Source organism: Castanea sativa, chromosome 1 (assembly GCF_040712315.1).
Source record: "Castanea sativa cultivar Marrone di Chiusa Pesio chromosome 1, ASM4071231v1".
Classification (NCBI taxonomy): Eukaryota; Viridiplantae; Streptophyta; class Magnoliopsida; order Fagales; family Fagaceae; genus Castanea; species Castanea sativa.
Window position 1 is genome coordinate 87286319 of NC_134013.1, and position 18034 is coordinate 87304352.

Consider the following 18034-nt stretch of genomic DNA (forward strand, 5'->3'; position numbering starts at 1 on the left):
TAAAAATGCAGCAACCGCCCAGCAGTGGGTTTAATTTTAAAAATGTGTAAAATCACAGGACTTAAATCATTTCTAAACAAATTATAGTGGCCTCCCATGTTAGAGACATGATAAGCGAAAAATTAAGTGTTCTGATTTTTAGTGTGGATGAATGAGTAGAAATTTGGGTAACATAGTAAGTTTCTAGAATACTGATGAGAATGATTCAGTGATATCAAGTTTCTTGATAGAAGTTTATAGAAAGTAACACTCATAAAGAGGTTTAGGAAAGGAGAAGAAAAAGAGTAATAGAAATGGTCTATTACTTTTTTGAATGTGTGTGCACGCGCGCAGCGCCCTTGGCAAAGTAATGGTTGTTGGTGGTGGTGGCAATGGTCTGAAACCAAATGCCTAGCTAGTTATAAGTTTCAAACCTTACTAAAAGAAACTTGTATGTATGCCGACTCTTTGATTGTGCTAAGTTAGCAATGGCATGGCCAATCTGGTTTGATATTGATATATACATCATGTTACGGACCTAAACGAATGAGTTTGTGATGTGAGCACCCTCACATGATTAGCCAACAAAGTAGTGAATAATATTGACAATAATGTGAAATCACAAAATTTGGTCAAGCTGGCTGCATTATCAGTACTTGATTTTATTTAATATAATTCCCATTTATTTATCAATAAGTTTAGAGATTTCCCATTGAACAAGAAAATCTCCAATTCATACATTTATAAATTAATTTTATCGTCTCTTTATTGTTCTTGGCTAAACAATTTTTTTTTGTCTTGGACCAACATTTTTAATTAGGCAAAAGGACTTTGATTATAGCAATCTAAGTTGTCCCCATAGCTTACTCCTAATATGTCACAATACCTCTTATAGAACCCGATCCTATCAGCCACCTTATCATTGGACCCTTGGCCACATTCTTTCCCACCATTGATAATGTTGGTGATTACACCATAGCCTGGGACTCGACCAGCAGATGTGTCAGCAGCAGAAGGAGTCCAGCTTCCAATGATCACATTGTGGCTAGATGGCTTGCTTGCTTGTGGGGTCATCCAAAACCATATGGCTGTCTTGAATGAAATGGTTGGGTCTGTGGCTACTAGATCTGGATTGTTTATGAGATCAGCTCCAATGGCATTACCCGCTTGACCGTAGTTGTAGTTGCTGATAATAGTCAATGAAATAATCAAAACCTCATAGCCAGTCTTTTGATAAACAAAGTTACAAACTTCTTTTTGTGTGTGAGACAGAAAGATTATGTTAGGGACATAATACTTTTTTTTTTAACTATCAACATAATTTTTTGTGATTAACGTAACATTATTTATGTCTAAGTCTATCATTGATGCTAATTTTATGACCACTGATTAGTATTTATGAAAAGTGTTTTTTCCTAACTTAATGACATTTATAAATTTATGATTTTAAAAACTTACTGAGTCAGTTGGATAGGTCCTCGGCCATAATATTGTTTGCCAGAAGCGCATGGCCAATCTGTTGTTGCACAATAGGTTTGCTTGTCATTTTCTGTAATAAAGCAATATCCCCATGCATATGGGCCATCTGGTGCACTTGCCCACCCTCCTAAAAAAAATTGCAATCAAAATAAAGCTAATCCAACAAATCAAAATAAATAGCAAGTAACTTTTATTATATATGTTAGACAGGTCTAGAGTCTTGAGTCGAAGTCCATTATACCTGCTATACCCTAATTGTAATATAATTTTAGGGTTAGTCTACCATAAAAACTAAGCCCATATTTGGTATAACTATAACAAGTCTTATTTATTGGTAAATACATATATTTGTTCTTCTCTTTTTGTGAACATACATGCTATTGAGCAAATGTTAGAGACATAACATATTTCGCAATTATTAGCTTAGTTTATTGTAGTTATAGTAATGTCACTTTCATCTGCATTACGGGATACAACTTTTATTATGTACCAACTGCAACAATCATGTCAATAGTTGTAAAAAAAAATATAAAAAATATTGTGTGAATAAACTTTTAAAAAATAACAACTTCAAAAGTACTGAAATCAAGTAACTAATTAACCTGTGGTCTCATGAGAGGTTTGAGCTAAGAAAGCCGCAAGCTCCCTTTTACGTATAGTGACATCACCAATTGTGCCAAAGCCATTGAAAGATTGGGCAGCAGCTATGAAAGCGTTGTAAGTGTAGAATCCATTATTACATCCTTGATCGTTTCAATGCTTAAGCATTTGGTCAAAAAGAGGCGCGCTGATGAGGCTGCTAACATCGCTGCCGCTACTCGGAGTTGTGGGAGATGTAGAAGAACACTGGTTTTGGCAACCATTTCCACAGTAATCATTTGTGTTGCCACACCATCCAAATTGGCTACAACATAGCCCATTTGGACATACTGCACCCCCAGCCTGTGTTCCACATTGTTCTGCTGTGGTTCCAAGCAAGAAAGCTAAGAAAAGTAGTATCAAAGAAACGAGCTTCATTTTCTTAACTTTAAAGAGTGTGAATGCAGCAATGTGATCTATGGAAAAGAATGGCATGGGTATGTAACTATATATAGGATTGGTGTTATGCGTTTTCCTCTTCTAGTAAAGTCAGAAGGCACAAAATATGCCTCAATTATGGAGCTGAGAAGTCGATACATGTGAAACAATGATGTCAATGATCAGCTAAACGAGAATCAATAAAATTGGTCGGCCGAGACTGACTTTTCATGTTCAAAGACCTTGACCGAGACTTGATAGTGGCTGAAACATGTTATTATGTTAACAATAAAAAGGTTGAAAAAAAAAAAGAGAAGTGGCTAGAAGGTGGGAAATTGTGCCCTTCGTCAAAATATGTTAACAATGTTCAAGTAGGAAAAAAGTTCGACTTTTTTTTTTGGGTTAAAATATTTGATGATGAATTAACGGTTCAGATGATTGATTGGTTAAATGGAAAGTAGTACAAGTAAATTTTTTTATTTGTTTTCCTTTATATATATTTGGACCAATGCAAAGACTTGGTCAAAAGTCTAATACAAAGAAGACTTTCATGAGTTTTAGCATCCGTAGGAATTATAGGAAGACCTTTGGTGAAAATATGCCTTTCACTAGGGATTTTGTCATCATGCAAGGAGTCAACAAGAGAGATATTCATATTATTATGGTGTCTATCATCCATCAGGACACTGTGGCAGTCGGTAATAATTGTTGGCAACAATTGAGTAGAGCTATCCTTTTGTTTAATAAAGTTAAGATGTTTATTATGGGTTTCACACTTTGTACAAAATTTGAATTTTACTTTTTGTCCAAAGGGATCAGTAGTGATTCCATCATCCTCAGTAAGGAAAGGATACAAAGAGTTAATAAAAGGCAAACCAAGAATTACTTTATCAGTCATGTTCTTAACAAGTACAAAGGGGATCTTAAAGCAAACATTATCATGACAAACATGAGCATTATTTAATTCATATTTTATTTTCATTTTAGTTCCATTAGCAGAAACTAATCTTTTAGTAGATTTTTCAAAATATTTAGAAGGAATCAGTCCTTCTTGAATACAATTAACATCGGCACCAGAATCAATCATAGCAACAACATCAAAAGCATAATCATGAGCAACAACAATTTTGACTTTAGTGTACCATTTGGGTAGCATATGTTTAACAAGAGACAATTGATTATTATGAAGGCAATGCTTATGTTTCCCATAAATTGTTAAACATATGTTGCCCAAATATCACCATAGGTTAAACCTTTAACAAGAAAAGGAATTGATGCTTCTGTCCTTATGTGTTTATGTGATGCTAGATTTAAGAAATTTAATGATAGCATTCTTGGCATGATTACTGCTTCTTTGTATGATGGTCCTGTTTATTTTGATTGTTATCCTGATCTTGCTCTTGCTCTTGATGATCCTAACATTATTAAAGCTTTAACCTTGAATATATTGACTTCTGGATATGATATGGATGATGGTAGTAGACCCTTTACTCTTATTTACCGTATTTTTTATAGATTGCTTGATTCCCAGCTAACTCCTCGGTCTAGAGGACGTGATCCTGCTGGAAAAACTATGTTGATTCAATGTTCCACACCTGATGCTAAGATCCAAGTCCCTAAAATGATTCAATGGCAAGATATTACTCTTCCCAAAGAATGGACTTTGGAACAAGTTGCACCACCTATTAAACCTGTTTTTGATGAACTTGATCTTACCAAAATTGCACAATATTCTGATGGAACTGTGAAAATATTTTTTGATGATACCAAATGTTTTCCTACTCACAAACCTTTAAGAATCAATGAAGGAAGAAAGTCCTTTGTTGGATCTGAAAGTATTGTTAAAAGAAATGCTAATGTTGACGAATTTTTGAAAAAGAATTTTGAACCACTTGATTTAAAGCTAAAAGGAGTTGCTAGCAACAATTCCCAAGTTAGCAATACTTATTATTCAACTAAACCCGAATTTCTTCCAAAAGATGACCAAGAAGAAGAAGAAGATGCAAAATCTGAAGCTCCTTCTGGATCTGATTTTCCACCTATTGAAACTCCTCCTCCTTTTAAACATTTGCGTGTGATAAATTTGATGGATATGGATGTTGAAACCCCTGTTTTTCAAATTGATATGGTTGCTTTAAGTAATGAATTCTTTTCTAAAGCAAACCGTGATAAAAGAAAGTATTACCAAAGTACTTTTGCTCAGTCTGAGAAAGACAGAATCAAAAGGAAATAGAGAGAAAAAATAAATTTGTTAAAACAACATATTTTGTTTTTTGATTATCTTGAGAATTATTATGTTTCAAGAAATGAGGTTCATACCAATTACTTGAACGTAATAAAAAAATCTGCTTTTGTTAAACATGATAAAACAGTTGTTAAATCTAGTCATCCACCTCTTGAAACTGTTTTGATTACTTGCAAAAATGATAAAGAAAGCACTGAGATGAAAGTCTCCCCTTTCAAAATTGCTGATGATAAAACTCTTGTTTCTGCCATTATTGAACAAAACAATTTTACTAATGAATCTTTGCATATTATTGGTCAATAGCTTGACCGTATTGAAGAAAAAATTGATGAAAAACCTTTTATTTCAAAACCTGATAAACCTTTGATTGATTTATCCAGTCAAAGAAAAATATTGATTTTAAAACTTCTCAGAGTAAGACTTTGGATTTAGTTAATTCCCAAGGATCAACTGTTGAAAGATTGAAAAAATGCTTGCTGATTTAAAAATTAAAACCGAGCAAACTTCTACTTCTAGAAGTGCTGCTTGTGCTATTTCAAGAAATGAGAAAGAAGTTGTTTCTGATGACGACACAAATTCTGACTCATTATCTTCAAAATCTTCAAAAAAATGCTTTTGATGATGACATAAGTTTACCAGAGATTAAAAGATTTGTTGGAAAACTCAACCCCACGTCTTTTACAAAAAATTGGTATACTAAACCTACTCCTCCTGATGTACAATTTGAAGAAAGATCTTCTCAAACTCAGTTTTCTGTTTCTGCTGATAAACTTTATGAATGGAATATTCATGGTTTGTCTGAACAAGAAATTATTAACAAAATGGCTCACATGTCTATGGTTGGTATTGCATACATAAATAACCATGACAGTCTTGATCATCCTGATATTGTTGATTTGCTTGCATCTAGTTTTACTGGTTGTCTTCGCGGATGGTGGGATTCACATCTCACAGAAGAATCCAGAGAATCTATTAAACATGCTGTTAAAAGAGATACTGATGGTATGCCTATTTTTGATCAAAATATTAACCGTGGTGTTCCTGATGGTGTTAATACTTTGGTTTACACCATTCTTAAACACTTTGTTGGTACTCCTTCCAATATTTCGTCTTGAATTTCTAATTATTTGAATAATTTGAGATGTCCTACTATGTCTGATTACAGATGGTATCAAGATGTATTTACTTCCAGAGTCATGCTCAGAAAAGACTCTACGAAACCTTATTGGAAAGAGAAGTTTATTGACGGTCTGCCTCCTATTTTTGCTCATAAGGTAAAAAATGAATTAATTGGTAAAAATGATTCTATTGACTTTGATAATTTAACCTATGGTGATATTTTCAGCACTATTAAGAAAGTTGGAATTAATATGTGCAATGATGAAAAATGGTTAAAACAACAGTTAAAAGATAAAAAGAAAGCTAAATATGAAATGGGTAATTTCTGTGAACAATATGGTTTACCTCCTATTGCCCCTTCCAGGCAAAAAGGAAAAAGTAAACATGATAAGGTTTACAAAAGTTATTCCCATAAAAAGTATAAAAGACACAGAACCCACTTTGTTAAACCCAATGATTTTTATGCTAAAAACAAATCTACTTTTCGAAAACATGATAAACAAAGATCAGGTAAAGGTAAGTGCTTTAACTGTGGCAAATTTGGCCATTTTAGTAAAGACTGTACCCAAAAGCCTGGTAAGTTGAAAAATAAGTTGAACCTGTTGAACATTAATAATAATGATCAAAATGAATTATTTCAGATTCTTGAAGCTGCTGCTTCAACTGATTCCTTTGAAGAGGATTTTTCCTCCTCATCTGATTCTGATTACCACTCCCGTAGTGATGTTTCTAAATCTCCTAATATTAAACTTGGCTGTAGAGATTCTTGTTGTAATATGATTAAATCTATTAAAATGTTAACCAAAAGTAAAGAAAATGATGATTTACTATTGACAATGATAAGTAAAATTGAAGATCCTAATTTACAGAAAGACTATCTTGATAAGTTTATATATATATATATATATATATATATATATATATATATATATATATATATATATAAATGGATATAGTGAGTGTAAGATATCATTTTGCACGTCTAATAGCTGAGATAATAGAATGTTATAGAATTTCTTTTTTGCATGAAATGATAGAGTGATGTCATGCTTTCTTTTGTTTGGTGGAATGCGTGAACTAGAGGAATATTATATATTAGAATGATACACCATATTGAATGATAGAATGTACATAATAAGATGTACTATTTTGCATTATATTGTAATGCCTATGCATGTTGTACTTCTCTACATCCCATCCAAAAAAACCTAAATCTAAACTCAAACCTTGAGTTTTTTAGCTTTATAGGAATTGAAATACAAATTAAACATACATTTTCAACCTAGTTGAAAATTAAACAATTCAAACCTATAAAAATTAAAAAACACATACAAGACAACAAAATTGCTTTAAAAAGTCAAACCTGAAACAAAAACTGAAATACCCAATTCCAAAAAAGACCCAAATCATGCTTAAACTTAAAAAATCAAATCTCAATCCAAAAAAAAAGACCAGTCCCTCCATCAGATCACAAATTTGGATGATTTTTTGTCATAATAAAAATGTGACTTGAACATAGAAATATACAGAGAATATAAAGACAAAGCATATAAGATTAAAAAATTAAGTGCATGTACCCACAAATTTTTTTAGTACCCAAAAGAGAACAAATAGATCATGTAGATAGCAAGAACAAAAAAATCATGCACAGATAAGAAAATTTTTCAACAAATATTTTAGAAACTCTGGTTGTACCTGGTGGATTTTGGTAGCAAATCAGTGTTGCTTGGTGTTTTGTTGATCAAAAACTCTACCTTCAATATGTTTTTCTCAAATCAGATTTATAAGACATAAATAAAATTTAATATATATATATATATAGAGAGAGAGAGAGAGAGAGAGAGAGAGAGAGAGAGAGAGAGAGAGGAGAAGAAGACTTACCTGTAGCAGCATAGAGAGGATAGTTGTTTTGTAGCAGAGCAAAGAGATGAGATTTCTGGCGTGAGTTACAGAGATGATGTTATCATTTGATTTATTAAAGGGTAAAATTGGGTTTTCAAAAAATGTGTGTAATTTGGTAATTGACCTTCAGATCCAATGGTAATATTTATTAAAAGCGATTTGGGTTTTGCAAAAGCAACTGAGAGATGTCTACACATTAAAGTCTCATCCTTCACATTTGAAAACGCAACATTTTTGAGAAAGCAGCTTTTAAAACCATTATCAAATGCACATTTTATTTTTTTGGTCTCAAAAAGTGCGTTTTGGCTTCTAAAAGCTTAAACAAACGCACACATATTCTTGGATGTAGTGAGAGTGGAATGTTCTTTTATCTAATAGTGGAGATAATGGAATATTATGGGATTTCTTTCTACATGAAATGATGGATGATGTCTTGTCTTTTTTTGTTTGGTGGAATGTGTACTCCGGTAAAATATTGTATATTAAAATAATACACCATAGTCTACATAGTAGGATGTACTATTTTGTATGACACATTATATATATTGAACAGTTGAGAAATGTAATATTGCAAATCCACTCTTCTTTATAGCTCTGTGTGTTAACATGGTTTGCACTTACCCTTGGCTCCATTGCCTGCACTTTGGCCAAAATGGAGCTCTAGAGCCTCTAGTTGATCAGTTCATTTCAGTTCATATATGTGGTTACATGCCCTCAAAGTTTTGAACAGGCAAGAGGAACTCATTCGACAAAATAGTATGGAAAACGAAAAAATCAACAAATGATGGGGTGAGAGAGGCTCGAACTCTCGACCTCAGGATAACTCAGAAGCTATGAGACCTACGCGCTAGCCAACTGCGCCACCACCCCTATGTTGGTTCTGGCTGTATACTTTATTTAACTAACTATAAGTTAGAGAATCTTTTGGCTCATTTAATACAACTTCGGATGGCAAAAATTATTTAATTAAACCCAAACCATCATTACTAAATTAATTAGATATTACCACCAATTAGATTATATATTGTGATTGCAAAATTGTCCACACGTAAAATTTGACTTGGATTATAATATGTATGTTGCTTCTTCAATACCTTCTTGCATAACGTCCTCAATTTTTTTTCCTTTCTAGTTAAATTTCTGGCAGGTTGGATTCCTTATCGTAGATTTTTGTGGGCACCAAAGGAATCAAAATCTCATTCTTGTATTCTTGAAGCCTCGGATTCAATCTCAATCTATGGCCCCTAGGTCTAATGGTAGATTAGGCTTTAGACTAGGCTTGCGAATATCATGCTAGTTCTGATAAAAACACAGTAGCAAAAAGATTTAAGAGTGCAATTGAGAGTTGAAAAAAAACAGTTTTCAATCATAACCATTAAATAAAAAAAGTTGGAAGAAGTATAAAAAAAAAATAAAAAATAAAAAAAAGTAAGAAAATGTGTGCAATTACATTGGGTGCACTACCACCTGGCATTGCAGTACCTGATCTCAATCAGTAGCAAAACTAGCTTGGGAGCAGGTGGGGGATATGAACAGTTTGTGGACACAGATTTTTGAAAGCAAATCTCTTCTAGGCAAATCATTCCAAAGTTCTCAAAGGCCTAAATAATTTTCTCGGTTATGCAGAGATATCAACAAGTTTATGGGGCTGACGAGTGACGAGTAAAGAGCTATGATACAAAGTTGTAAATGGACCCAATATTAACATATGGGAAGACCGGTGGATTCCCAATGCAGTTAACTTTAGATCAAAGCCAAGAACTGGTACAGTTGTAAACTTCTATTTGGTTGCTGATCTGATCTTATTGATTTTAAATCCAAGCAGTGGACTCATTCCAAATTGAGAGAAGCTTTTTTGACTCTCAAAACTATTGCTAAAATATTCAATATTCATATTCCAGCTCAAGAAAGAAAATATCAAATGTTGGGCATTCATTCACCAAAAAAAAAAAAAAAGACTATGTTGAGCACCCAGCTCAAATGGATATTTTCCTATTTGATATTGAGCCAATGTCTAATAACAAGGTTAGTGTGGTCAGTTTTACTTTGGTCTATATACAGCCTTTTTTTTTAATTCTTTCAAAGCGATAGCTAGTATAGAACAATTATGGTGATTCAACAACTGGAACAGTCGAGTATGAACATGTGTAATTTTCCACCAAAGAGCCATTCTCTTTGACCTTGGTCCAGGAAACTCTCCAGGTCTGGAGCAGACTTTGCCTGCATTCAAGAGACCACAGCAAATGCATATGTGAGAGAGAGAAAGGAAAAGCCCACAGTGGGATCATACAAATGTGTTAGCTAGCACTAAAATCATTCAGAAAACATTAAGAGTGGCAACCTATAGATTATGCATCCCTAAGAGATCACTTACTATTTTCATAACCCAGGAGACACTCTGTAATAAGGACCAAAAAAAGCAGCTACAGCCAGAACTGAGCTCTTGAAAACAGAATGATTTAACATTTTTGTAGGCATCATGTGCTTTAAGGTTTTGATTGAAATTAAAGAAATTTGATGTTTTAAACTAAGAATTAGATGCTGATTGTTCATATTGAAAATAACAACCAATTCCAGATGAAACTTAGGCTGCGTTTGTTTCGACGGTAAATGGTTTCAGGAAATGGTTTTCCGCGTTTTCGGGTGTTTGGTAGGTGCTGAAAATATGGTCAAACGGAAAATAAGAACAATTGACTGTAAAACTTAGGCCTCTGACCCGGAAATTCGTTTCCACTTGTATTTTACCTTCAAATGGGAATTTTCCAGAAAATTGAGAGACAGAGCACGAAGAGAGAGAGAGAGAGAGAGAGCACGAAGAGAGACTAGAGAATGCGAGTCACGCCCCAACCCGCGCCGGCGAGTCACGCCCCAACCCGCTCCGGCGAGTCGCGCCCCAACCCGCGCCGGCGAGTCGCGCCGTCGCTTCTCTCTTCGTCGAACCCAGTCCCGGCGAGATCGCGCCTTCGCCTTTCTCTTCGTCGAACCCAGTCGCCATCGCCGATCACAATCTCGCCTTCGCCATCGCCGATCACGATCTCGCCTTCGCCTTCGCCGCGCCGCGCCGGCACGATCTCCCCTTCGCCATCGCCAGTCGCCTCTCTCTCTCTCTGTCTTCGTTCTTCGTAGATCACCGATTTGGGTTTTGTTGATTTGTTAGAGAAAAATTGATGATGAGATTTTTTTATTTTTGGGTTTTGTTGAGCTGTATCGTAAGAATTTGATGAGTTTTTTTTTGTTTTGGGTTTTGTTGTTCATGATATTTGTTTGGAAGCCGAGAAAATGTGAGAAAATGTGAGCAACAAATACAAAATGCATTTTCTATAATATTTTCAAGATGACAACCAAACAACAGAAAATATTTTCCAAAATATTTTTTAAAATGTTACAAAACACCTAAAAATATTTTCTTTTCCCGAAAATATTTTCTTTTCCTGAAAACATTTTCCAGAATTGCTTTACTGTTGAAACAAACGCACCCTTAATAGAAAAGGACTGTTATAATTATGCTTTTGTAATAATCAGCCAACAAAAAAAGTGAAATGATTTCAACCATATCATCTCAACATAGATGAGAGATCTATGTTGAGATAGCTACTGTAAAATGTGACAGATCTTGCATATAAATCTAAAATTATTAAGTTCCAGAGGATAGATTCAGATTATCATGCATGATTGACAAGGTTGGGTTATTTAATGAAATTCAACACAATGCTTCTTTAGTAAGGGCTTCCATATATGATATATCCATATTATGAAAGACCAAATATCCTGTGATAATAAGCTGAAGAAGGGAAAGTAGAAACTAAGACTACCTCTCTGTTTCAATACTCCTCTTCGCAAGCATGAGTGTTAAGAACACAGGAACCATGGCAGCACACAAATGCTTGAGTGTGTGCCCACTGACAATATGATGCGTCCATTCATAAATCACTTTATCGGTTGCTTCTTCCACCTTAGCTAGAAGATAAAATACTGCATGCAATGAATTAGAGTCATACTCAGCATAGCACAAGCATTAAGAGATTTCGGTCATTTAGAAAAGGAAACCAATTGTTGAAAACACAAACCTGCAGCCCAAAGCCAGTATGAAGAATGTGTGTACATTGGAGGCAACAAGATAGCCATCACAGGAATGGCAATGCAAGGAACAAACTGAATCAGGGCATATGGGCGGAGGTCATCAAAAAACCTGCAAAAAACAAATTCCAGCATTACACACTCAACTGGAAATGCAATTAAAAATAAATAAAAATCTCTAGATATCTGATTTTTCCTTTTTTTTTTTAATATTTTTTTATAGAATATAGATAATAAAAGGCACTAAAATGGGGTGCAATCGAAGGACACAGGTGATAGGCAAATGGGATCGCTTCAAAAAGAATCTAGAAATATTTTTGAAAATATTATATGAAATTAAGAATCTAGAAATATTATATGAAATTAAGAAATCTTCATACAATATCTTCCAATAATTTTTTTTTCAATTATTTTGAAAATATTCTTTAAGGGTTTCTTAATTTTTGCGCCAAAATCATAACTCATTTTACTGTAGAAAAGAAAACAAGTCACTTCACAATATATATATATACACACACACACATACATGCACATTTATTATAAGTAATAATATATTAAAATCCACTAATATAAGGAAGGACCGGAAATAGCATATAGAAAGTTTATTGGAAATCACCACCCAATAGAGCTTAAACCAATGAAATAAGTAATGTGCTTGCCTCCAATAAAAAATACTTATTATTCCTGTCATAAGTAGTGGTATGAGGGAGATTGTTCCCTTCCTCTCATCAATCCTTTCGATGATAAAGATCGACATTACTGATGTGAAGGCAATGGTCATCTGTGATTGTCATTAACAGCTAATACATCAGAGTTGATATAATACCGTCTAAACATTTTTTTTTTTAAACATTTTTCTGAGAAACTGAATTTCTTCATCACAAGATCAAACTTACAGGCAAGCGATCCCACACAAGACGAGCATCATTTGGCTTGAGATGATAGTATGCGGATCCAAAAGCAACAGCAGCAACACCAATGTAAAAACATGTCCAACCCCAAAGCTCACCTTGCATACTTTTCTTGTAAATAATGAACCATGATCAGTACTAACAAGCCTAAAAAATATTCCTTTGGAATTTCTTCTTGTTTTTTAAGCTCATTTGGGAATGTATTAAAATGATAGTTAGAAAAACCAAATTACCTCAGCTTAAAATAGTTCCTATAATAGCAAAGCACAAGTCCTACGACACCAATAACCAGGAATGGAAAATTTGAAACCACATTTAGTGTATTAGGAATACCTGAAAAATCACACACAAAAAGCTGTCAGTTGTAACATTTTCTTTACTAACAATCAAGCTTAGTCCCAACATTTTTGGTCGGCTATGGATCCTTGATGTAGTGGATCCATTAATAACAACAACAACAACCAAGTCAGCTGGATCCATTAACAATAAAATGAATAAATTTTGATTTTAAAAAGAGACGGGGTGGGGAGGTAAAGTTTAGGCTCTGTCAACCTACCACAGCCCTCCATCTTTTCTTGGGCTTGGATCCATTCATAATAAAGTGAATTTTAAAAACCTGTCCCCATGAAGGATAGGCACAATTAAAAAGCTTCTTTTTTTGTGTTGTGGAACCTCACCAAGGCAGGGCTCTTTGGACCCACCCACCCCTAAACCCTGGATACTTGCAATTGCTTGCGAACCACAAATATCAAGTAGGTGAGGGTGTATTGTGAGCAATTGAACCAAGTCACTCCAGTTGGAGCAGGATTGTCCACTAACCTCACCAATTGGCCCACACCCTTGCAGGCAAGCAAACCAAACCAATCCCCACCCCCTTCCCCCAAAAAAAGATATATCCCCAACCCCATCCCACCCCCCTCTTCTATATTCCAAAATTCTAAAAACTTGAAAACATGAGCATCCTTGGATAGGCCCAACACTTTTTTTTCTTTTTGATAAGTAATAAAGATTCATTGATAATAAAAAGAGAGGGACATTACACCCAAGTACACAGGAAGTATACAGGGGGGAACAAATCAAAAACGAACATTACAAAAGTCAAGTAAATCCAAAAGAGAAGAAAAAGGTTGGTTTCTCCACACAAAGAATCAGTCAAGTAAGGTTCAGAAAAATAGAAGCTTGAGATCAGGCATGAAACTCTCATTGTCATCAAAACATCTGTTATTTCTCTCCTTCCGAATACACCACATCAAACAATGAGGAACGGCCTTCCAAATATCTCCATTACGATGGCGGCCTTCCACATATCAACTAAATAATTAGTTAAATTGATGTTGGTCGCTCATAACACAACCAATAAGTGCCAAGAGCCTAGTAGCTCAACTAGTTCACACCTCTTGGTGTTTCCAAAAGAGACATCTGGGGTTCAAATCCCCTTTCCCAACTATTGAATTATCACAAATAACACAACCGCTAAGTGAAAAGCCAACCTATTCAACATACATATACTGTCAAGAGTTTTATTTTAACACTCTTTAAGGCTAATTGGTAGCTAAGTCACAGTAGGCTTCCTGACTCTCACTGTTTAATGTTTATTGAACATGAACATTTAAGCAAAGGCTTGCTGTAGTAGCTTGACAAAGGCATAAGCCACACAGGAAAAGGGCTATGCATTAACTAGACAAGTCAATGCCTTCATGGAAAATTATAAGGCTCAATGGCCAAGGCATGAAGGCGTGAATAAAAGGTCCATGCCACTACTAGATAAGTAGCATAAAACACGTGCATCGCAGGGTTCTTGTGAGTCTCAAAGGCCATGGTATTGAAGGCCTAAGAAGCGTAAAACATATACACCCCAGGCTAAAAATAAGGTTTTCAAAATGGCCCCAAATGTCTTTTTTGAGTTCTAAAGTAATTTATGGCCACTTTGCCAAGAGCCTTGTAACTAAACTGGTTGGCAACTTCTGGTGTTTCCAAAAACGACATCCAAGATTCAAATCCCCTCTCCCCTAACTATCAAATTATCAAAAAATATTTTATGGTCACTTTACAATAAATTCAACTTACAAATGCCTCTAAGACTTTGAATATAGGTATATAACCATAACCACAAATGCCCTAGCCCCAACAGAAGTTTCTACATTAAACACATTTTTTAGCTCCTTTGAATGAATGCCGACATTTTTTTGTTCTTTTGCTTTTTGGTTATAAGAAATTTATAAAAGTGCCAAAGATTATCGTCACACATCCTAGCCATACCAAGACACACTTGTTAGCAGGTTTATCGTCACTTTCATCTTTGTCTTCCTCTTTCACAGCAGAAGCCCAATTTATGAGCTCAAGCATAAGCTATCCATACCTCTTTGTAGACTTGTTTCCACCTTCAACAACAACAACACCAATACCATCATAAAACACAGCACATCCATACAAGCAGTTCTCTTAGGCATTAACATCAATGTTGAAGCGAGTCTGTGGATGTGACAGGTCATTGATCTTATAAACCAATGTATTCGGCTCATCAAAAAGCTTTTTCTTTCTTTTCCTGGCACTCAGCAGGAGAAAGTTTGCAAGCAATATTCCTATCTATGTGAGCTTGCACATGTTCAGCAGCTTCATTCCTGATTCTCTTTCAAACCTAGTTGGATATTGGGATGCTTCAGAGCCAAGGACTTTACTTTCATCAGATTGCTCATTTTAACATTTGGATTAGGAAACTCAATCGGGCCTTGCCTAATCATCTCCTGCCTATCTTTCTCCCTAGCCAAACATCGCTCAACTGGGCGAGCATGTTCAACATAGATAGTGATCTTCTCCATCTTTAGTTTATTTTTCAACCACAGTTTCATCAGTAATGTCACCATAAGTACCGGACTGCAAAAGAGGCGTATCCCACCAATCAATATCAGGAATTGGGTCTTCTATCAAATTTGGATTAATATCACTATCACACCTTCTGCTCTTTCGCATGTGCTTCTCCAAATTTACTCTTCAATTTAATATGCTCGGCCTCTTTTGACAACATGCCTTCTTCAACAAATTGGGAATTCATCCTCTTAGGCCTCAAAATCTTAGTTTAGTTAATACCCATCTCCTAGCATCAAAATAAGGATTTAAATCTGGATCAACATCCAATTCAGGTTTCAGAATGTGCAATTCTTTCTCTCCCCCTCTCTCTCTCTCAAACGGAAACAACAACGACAGAAAAAGCAGTTCAAATTACACACACACATATATCACCGCCTATAAATGCATCACAGCCCACATATAAATATGCAAAAAATATTCTATCATATGTTATAGAAATAAATAAAAAGTGAAGAAGAAGAAGAAGAAATTGATGAAGAATTAGGAGCCCTAAAAAAAGAGAATAGTACCGAAGAATTCGCGATGATCGGCGAAATCGTGGTAAGCTTCATTCTGAGGAATGGCAGGGGTCACGATCATAAGCACCACGAAGCACACAATCGCTACAATCCATACGTAAACGGTCCGTTTCCTCATTTCTCACGCTGCACTGCACTGCACAGTTCTGATTTTTGGTAAAAGGATAGAAAGAGAGAGACTGACAGAGAAAGATAAAGGTGTCCGATATTGACTGATGAGTTGTTTTTGCTTTTGATTTTGAATTTTTGACATTTCTATCTTTTTTTGGACGGGTATACGGGTCGGGTTTATTTGAAGTCAACATGATTCAAGAATCAGCACCACCAAAGAACCGACTACCAAACGGTCCAAAATCCAAACCACAACGCCCGGGTTACTCTATCTCATGTTAGCATTGTACCCGGTGGAGCATAGCTGTCACATGTTAAATATGTACTCAACATTTATACTAAAGTGGCCCCTCCATCAATCCATGTGAATGATACCGTATCTTTTGCTCATCCTATATATATAGGACGCTTCTCTAATAAGTATGAATAGGATGAAGGAATAACATAAGATAGTTTTTTCTTATGTAATGAGCATAGAAGATAAGCCTACATGGTCTATCAACCTAAAAAGGATGCCTACAAAGGATAATCAACCTGCACGTACACGTTAGAGTCGGTTTGAAATACTTTTATTTCGCTGAAATTGAAAACTTTTCATTAAAAGTACTATTGATAAAAATAAAAATTAGTTGAAATAGTACAATAGAATCCATAATAGTACTAAAAAGTGCAATAAGACCCATAAATAGTAACAAAATAAGTTGAATAGTAAAATAAATTAGCAAAATTAAGTCATGCCAAACGCCCACTTAATCATTTATTATGGCTCACCTATCGTTACTTGTAATTATTATAACGTGACAATTGGGCTTTGTGTAACTATGAAAAATGTATCATAAGACTATGCTCTGTCACTAAATCAATGAGATGGCGTGTTAAACTCAACTTTTGTGAAAAGGGACTCTATAAATTCCCCCATCAAAACAAAGACAAAAGGTATGCACTTCTTATTCCAACACTTTGCCATTTTTCATTGAGCTTGTTGTGTGTTTTTCTTCATCGACTATTCTAATTTTGTCATTTTGAATGCTACCCACCCATGAATCCTAGCATGTCCAACCTCTATATCAAATGTAATCTTTATTGTAGTTATTTGTTTTCCATTTCACCCAACTATATTTGGCTCCTATAGGGGATAATCATAATCCTATGGTCTATAGACACCAACTTGGGAGCTTTAGCAATAAAAATGTTAGGGGACTTTTGCTTCACGACAGTGACACCATGGGCAGGGGGCACCAAAGTCATGGTTGTGGCTGTCGATAACGGGTAAACTTTGAGATCCATTAGTTTATTGGCTCATGGCAAGATGAATATTGATGTTTTTTATTTCTCGTCACTCATCATTGGCTTGTGTCGTGTGTAAAGGTTGTTGTTTTATTTGTTTCAATATTTGAGCAAATCACAAATTATTTTTGGGTGAGACCTTTTCACAGCAGTCACACACTCAAAATACTGCTATATTCTTCAAGCTCACAACTCATTGTCAACTTGTCCACTTGGTCGAAACCATCTGCAACCATTTGAGACAAGTCAAATCAGTTGAGTGGATCGAGTTAAACAAGTTACTAATCACCCATTATGTGTGGATACTAGTAAATGAGATTATTCATAAACGATAATATTTTTTGAAAAATAAATCATTTTTTCAAAAGTAATTTTTATAAAACTATTTTATTTTTCTATATTCAATAGCAATCTTAAATGAGTTTTTTTTTTTAAAAAAAAATCATTTTTTAACTTCATTTATTTACCTTGCTATGAAATAGGTTGTTTTCTAACAAAAATTAGTAGAAAAAAATTCTAAA

The 18034-nt window shown here is 34.7% G+C and overlaps 1 protein-coding gene, 1 non-coding gene and 1 pseudogene across 2 annotated transcripts; all 3 read right to left on the reverse strand.

Moving 5' to 3' along the window:
- Positions 1–737: 737 nt before the first annotated feature.
- Positions 738–2489, reverse strand: LOC142639442 (endochitinase-like; annotated as a pseudogene).
- A 6037-nt stretch (positions 2490–8526) lies between these two features.
- Positions 8527–8611, reverse strand: TRNAM-CAU (transfer RNA methionine (anticodon CAU)). Its single transcript is given in 2 exon segments — positions 8527–8562; positions 8574–8611. It is a non-coding gene; the product is annotated as a tRNA-Met (tRNA).
- A 960-nt stretch (positions 8612–9571) lies between these two features.
- Positions 9572–16338, reverse strand: LOC142622575 (uncharacterized). The gene is made up of 7 exons (XM_075796087.1): positions 16107–16338; positions 12963–13062; positions 12715–12835; positions 12478–12599; positions 11809–11930; positions 11554–11713; positions 9572–9961 (listed from the first exon to the last, which is right to left on the reverse strand). The coding sequence occupies exons 1-7, from the start codon at positions 16231–16233 to the stop codon at positions 9847–9849; spliced, it is 867 nt and encodes a 288-aa protein (XP_075652202.1). The 5' UTR covers positions 16234–16338; the 3' UTR covers positions 9572–9846.
- Between the last annotated feature and the right edge of the window lie 1696 nt (positions 16339–18034).

What these genes read in the sequence shown, in the direction of transcription:
- LOC142622575 (XM_075796087.1), bottom strand. Translation starts at nt 16,233, where the DNA reads ATGAGGAAACGGACCGTTTACGTATGGATTGTAGCGATTGTGTGCTTC. An exon ending in AGGAACTATTTTAAGCTGAG is followed by an intron (nt 12,836 to 12,962) that starts GTAATTTGGTTT and finishes TTACAAGAAAAG; the next exon opens with TATGCAAGGTGAGCTTTGGG. An exon ending in ATAAGTATTTTTTATTGGAG is followed by an intron (nt 11,931 to 12,477) that starts GCAAGCACATTA and finishes TGTTTTTTGCAG; the next exon opens with GTTTTTTGATGACCTCCGCC.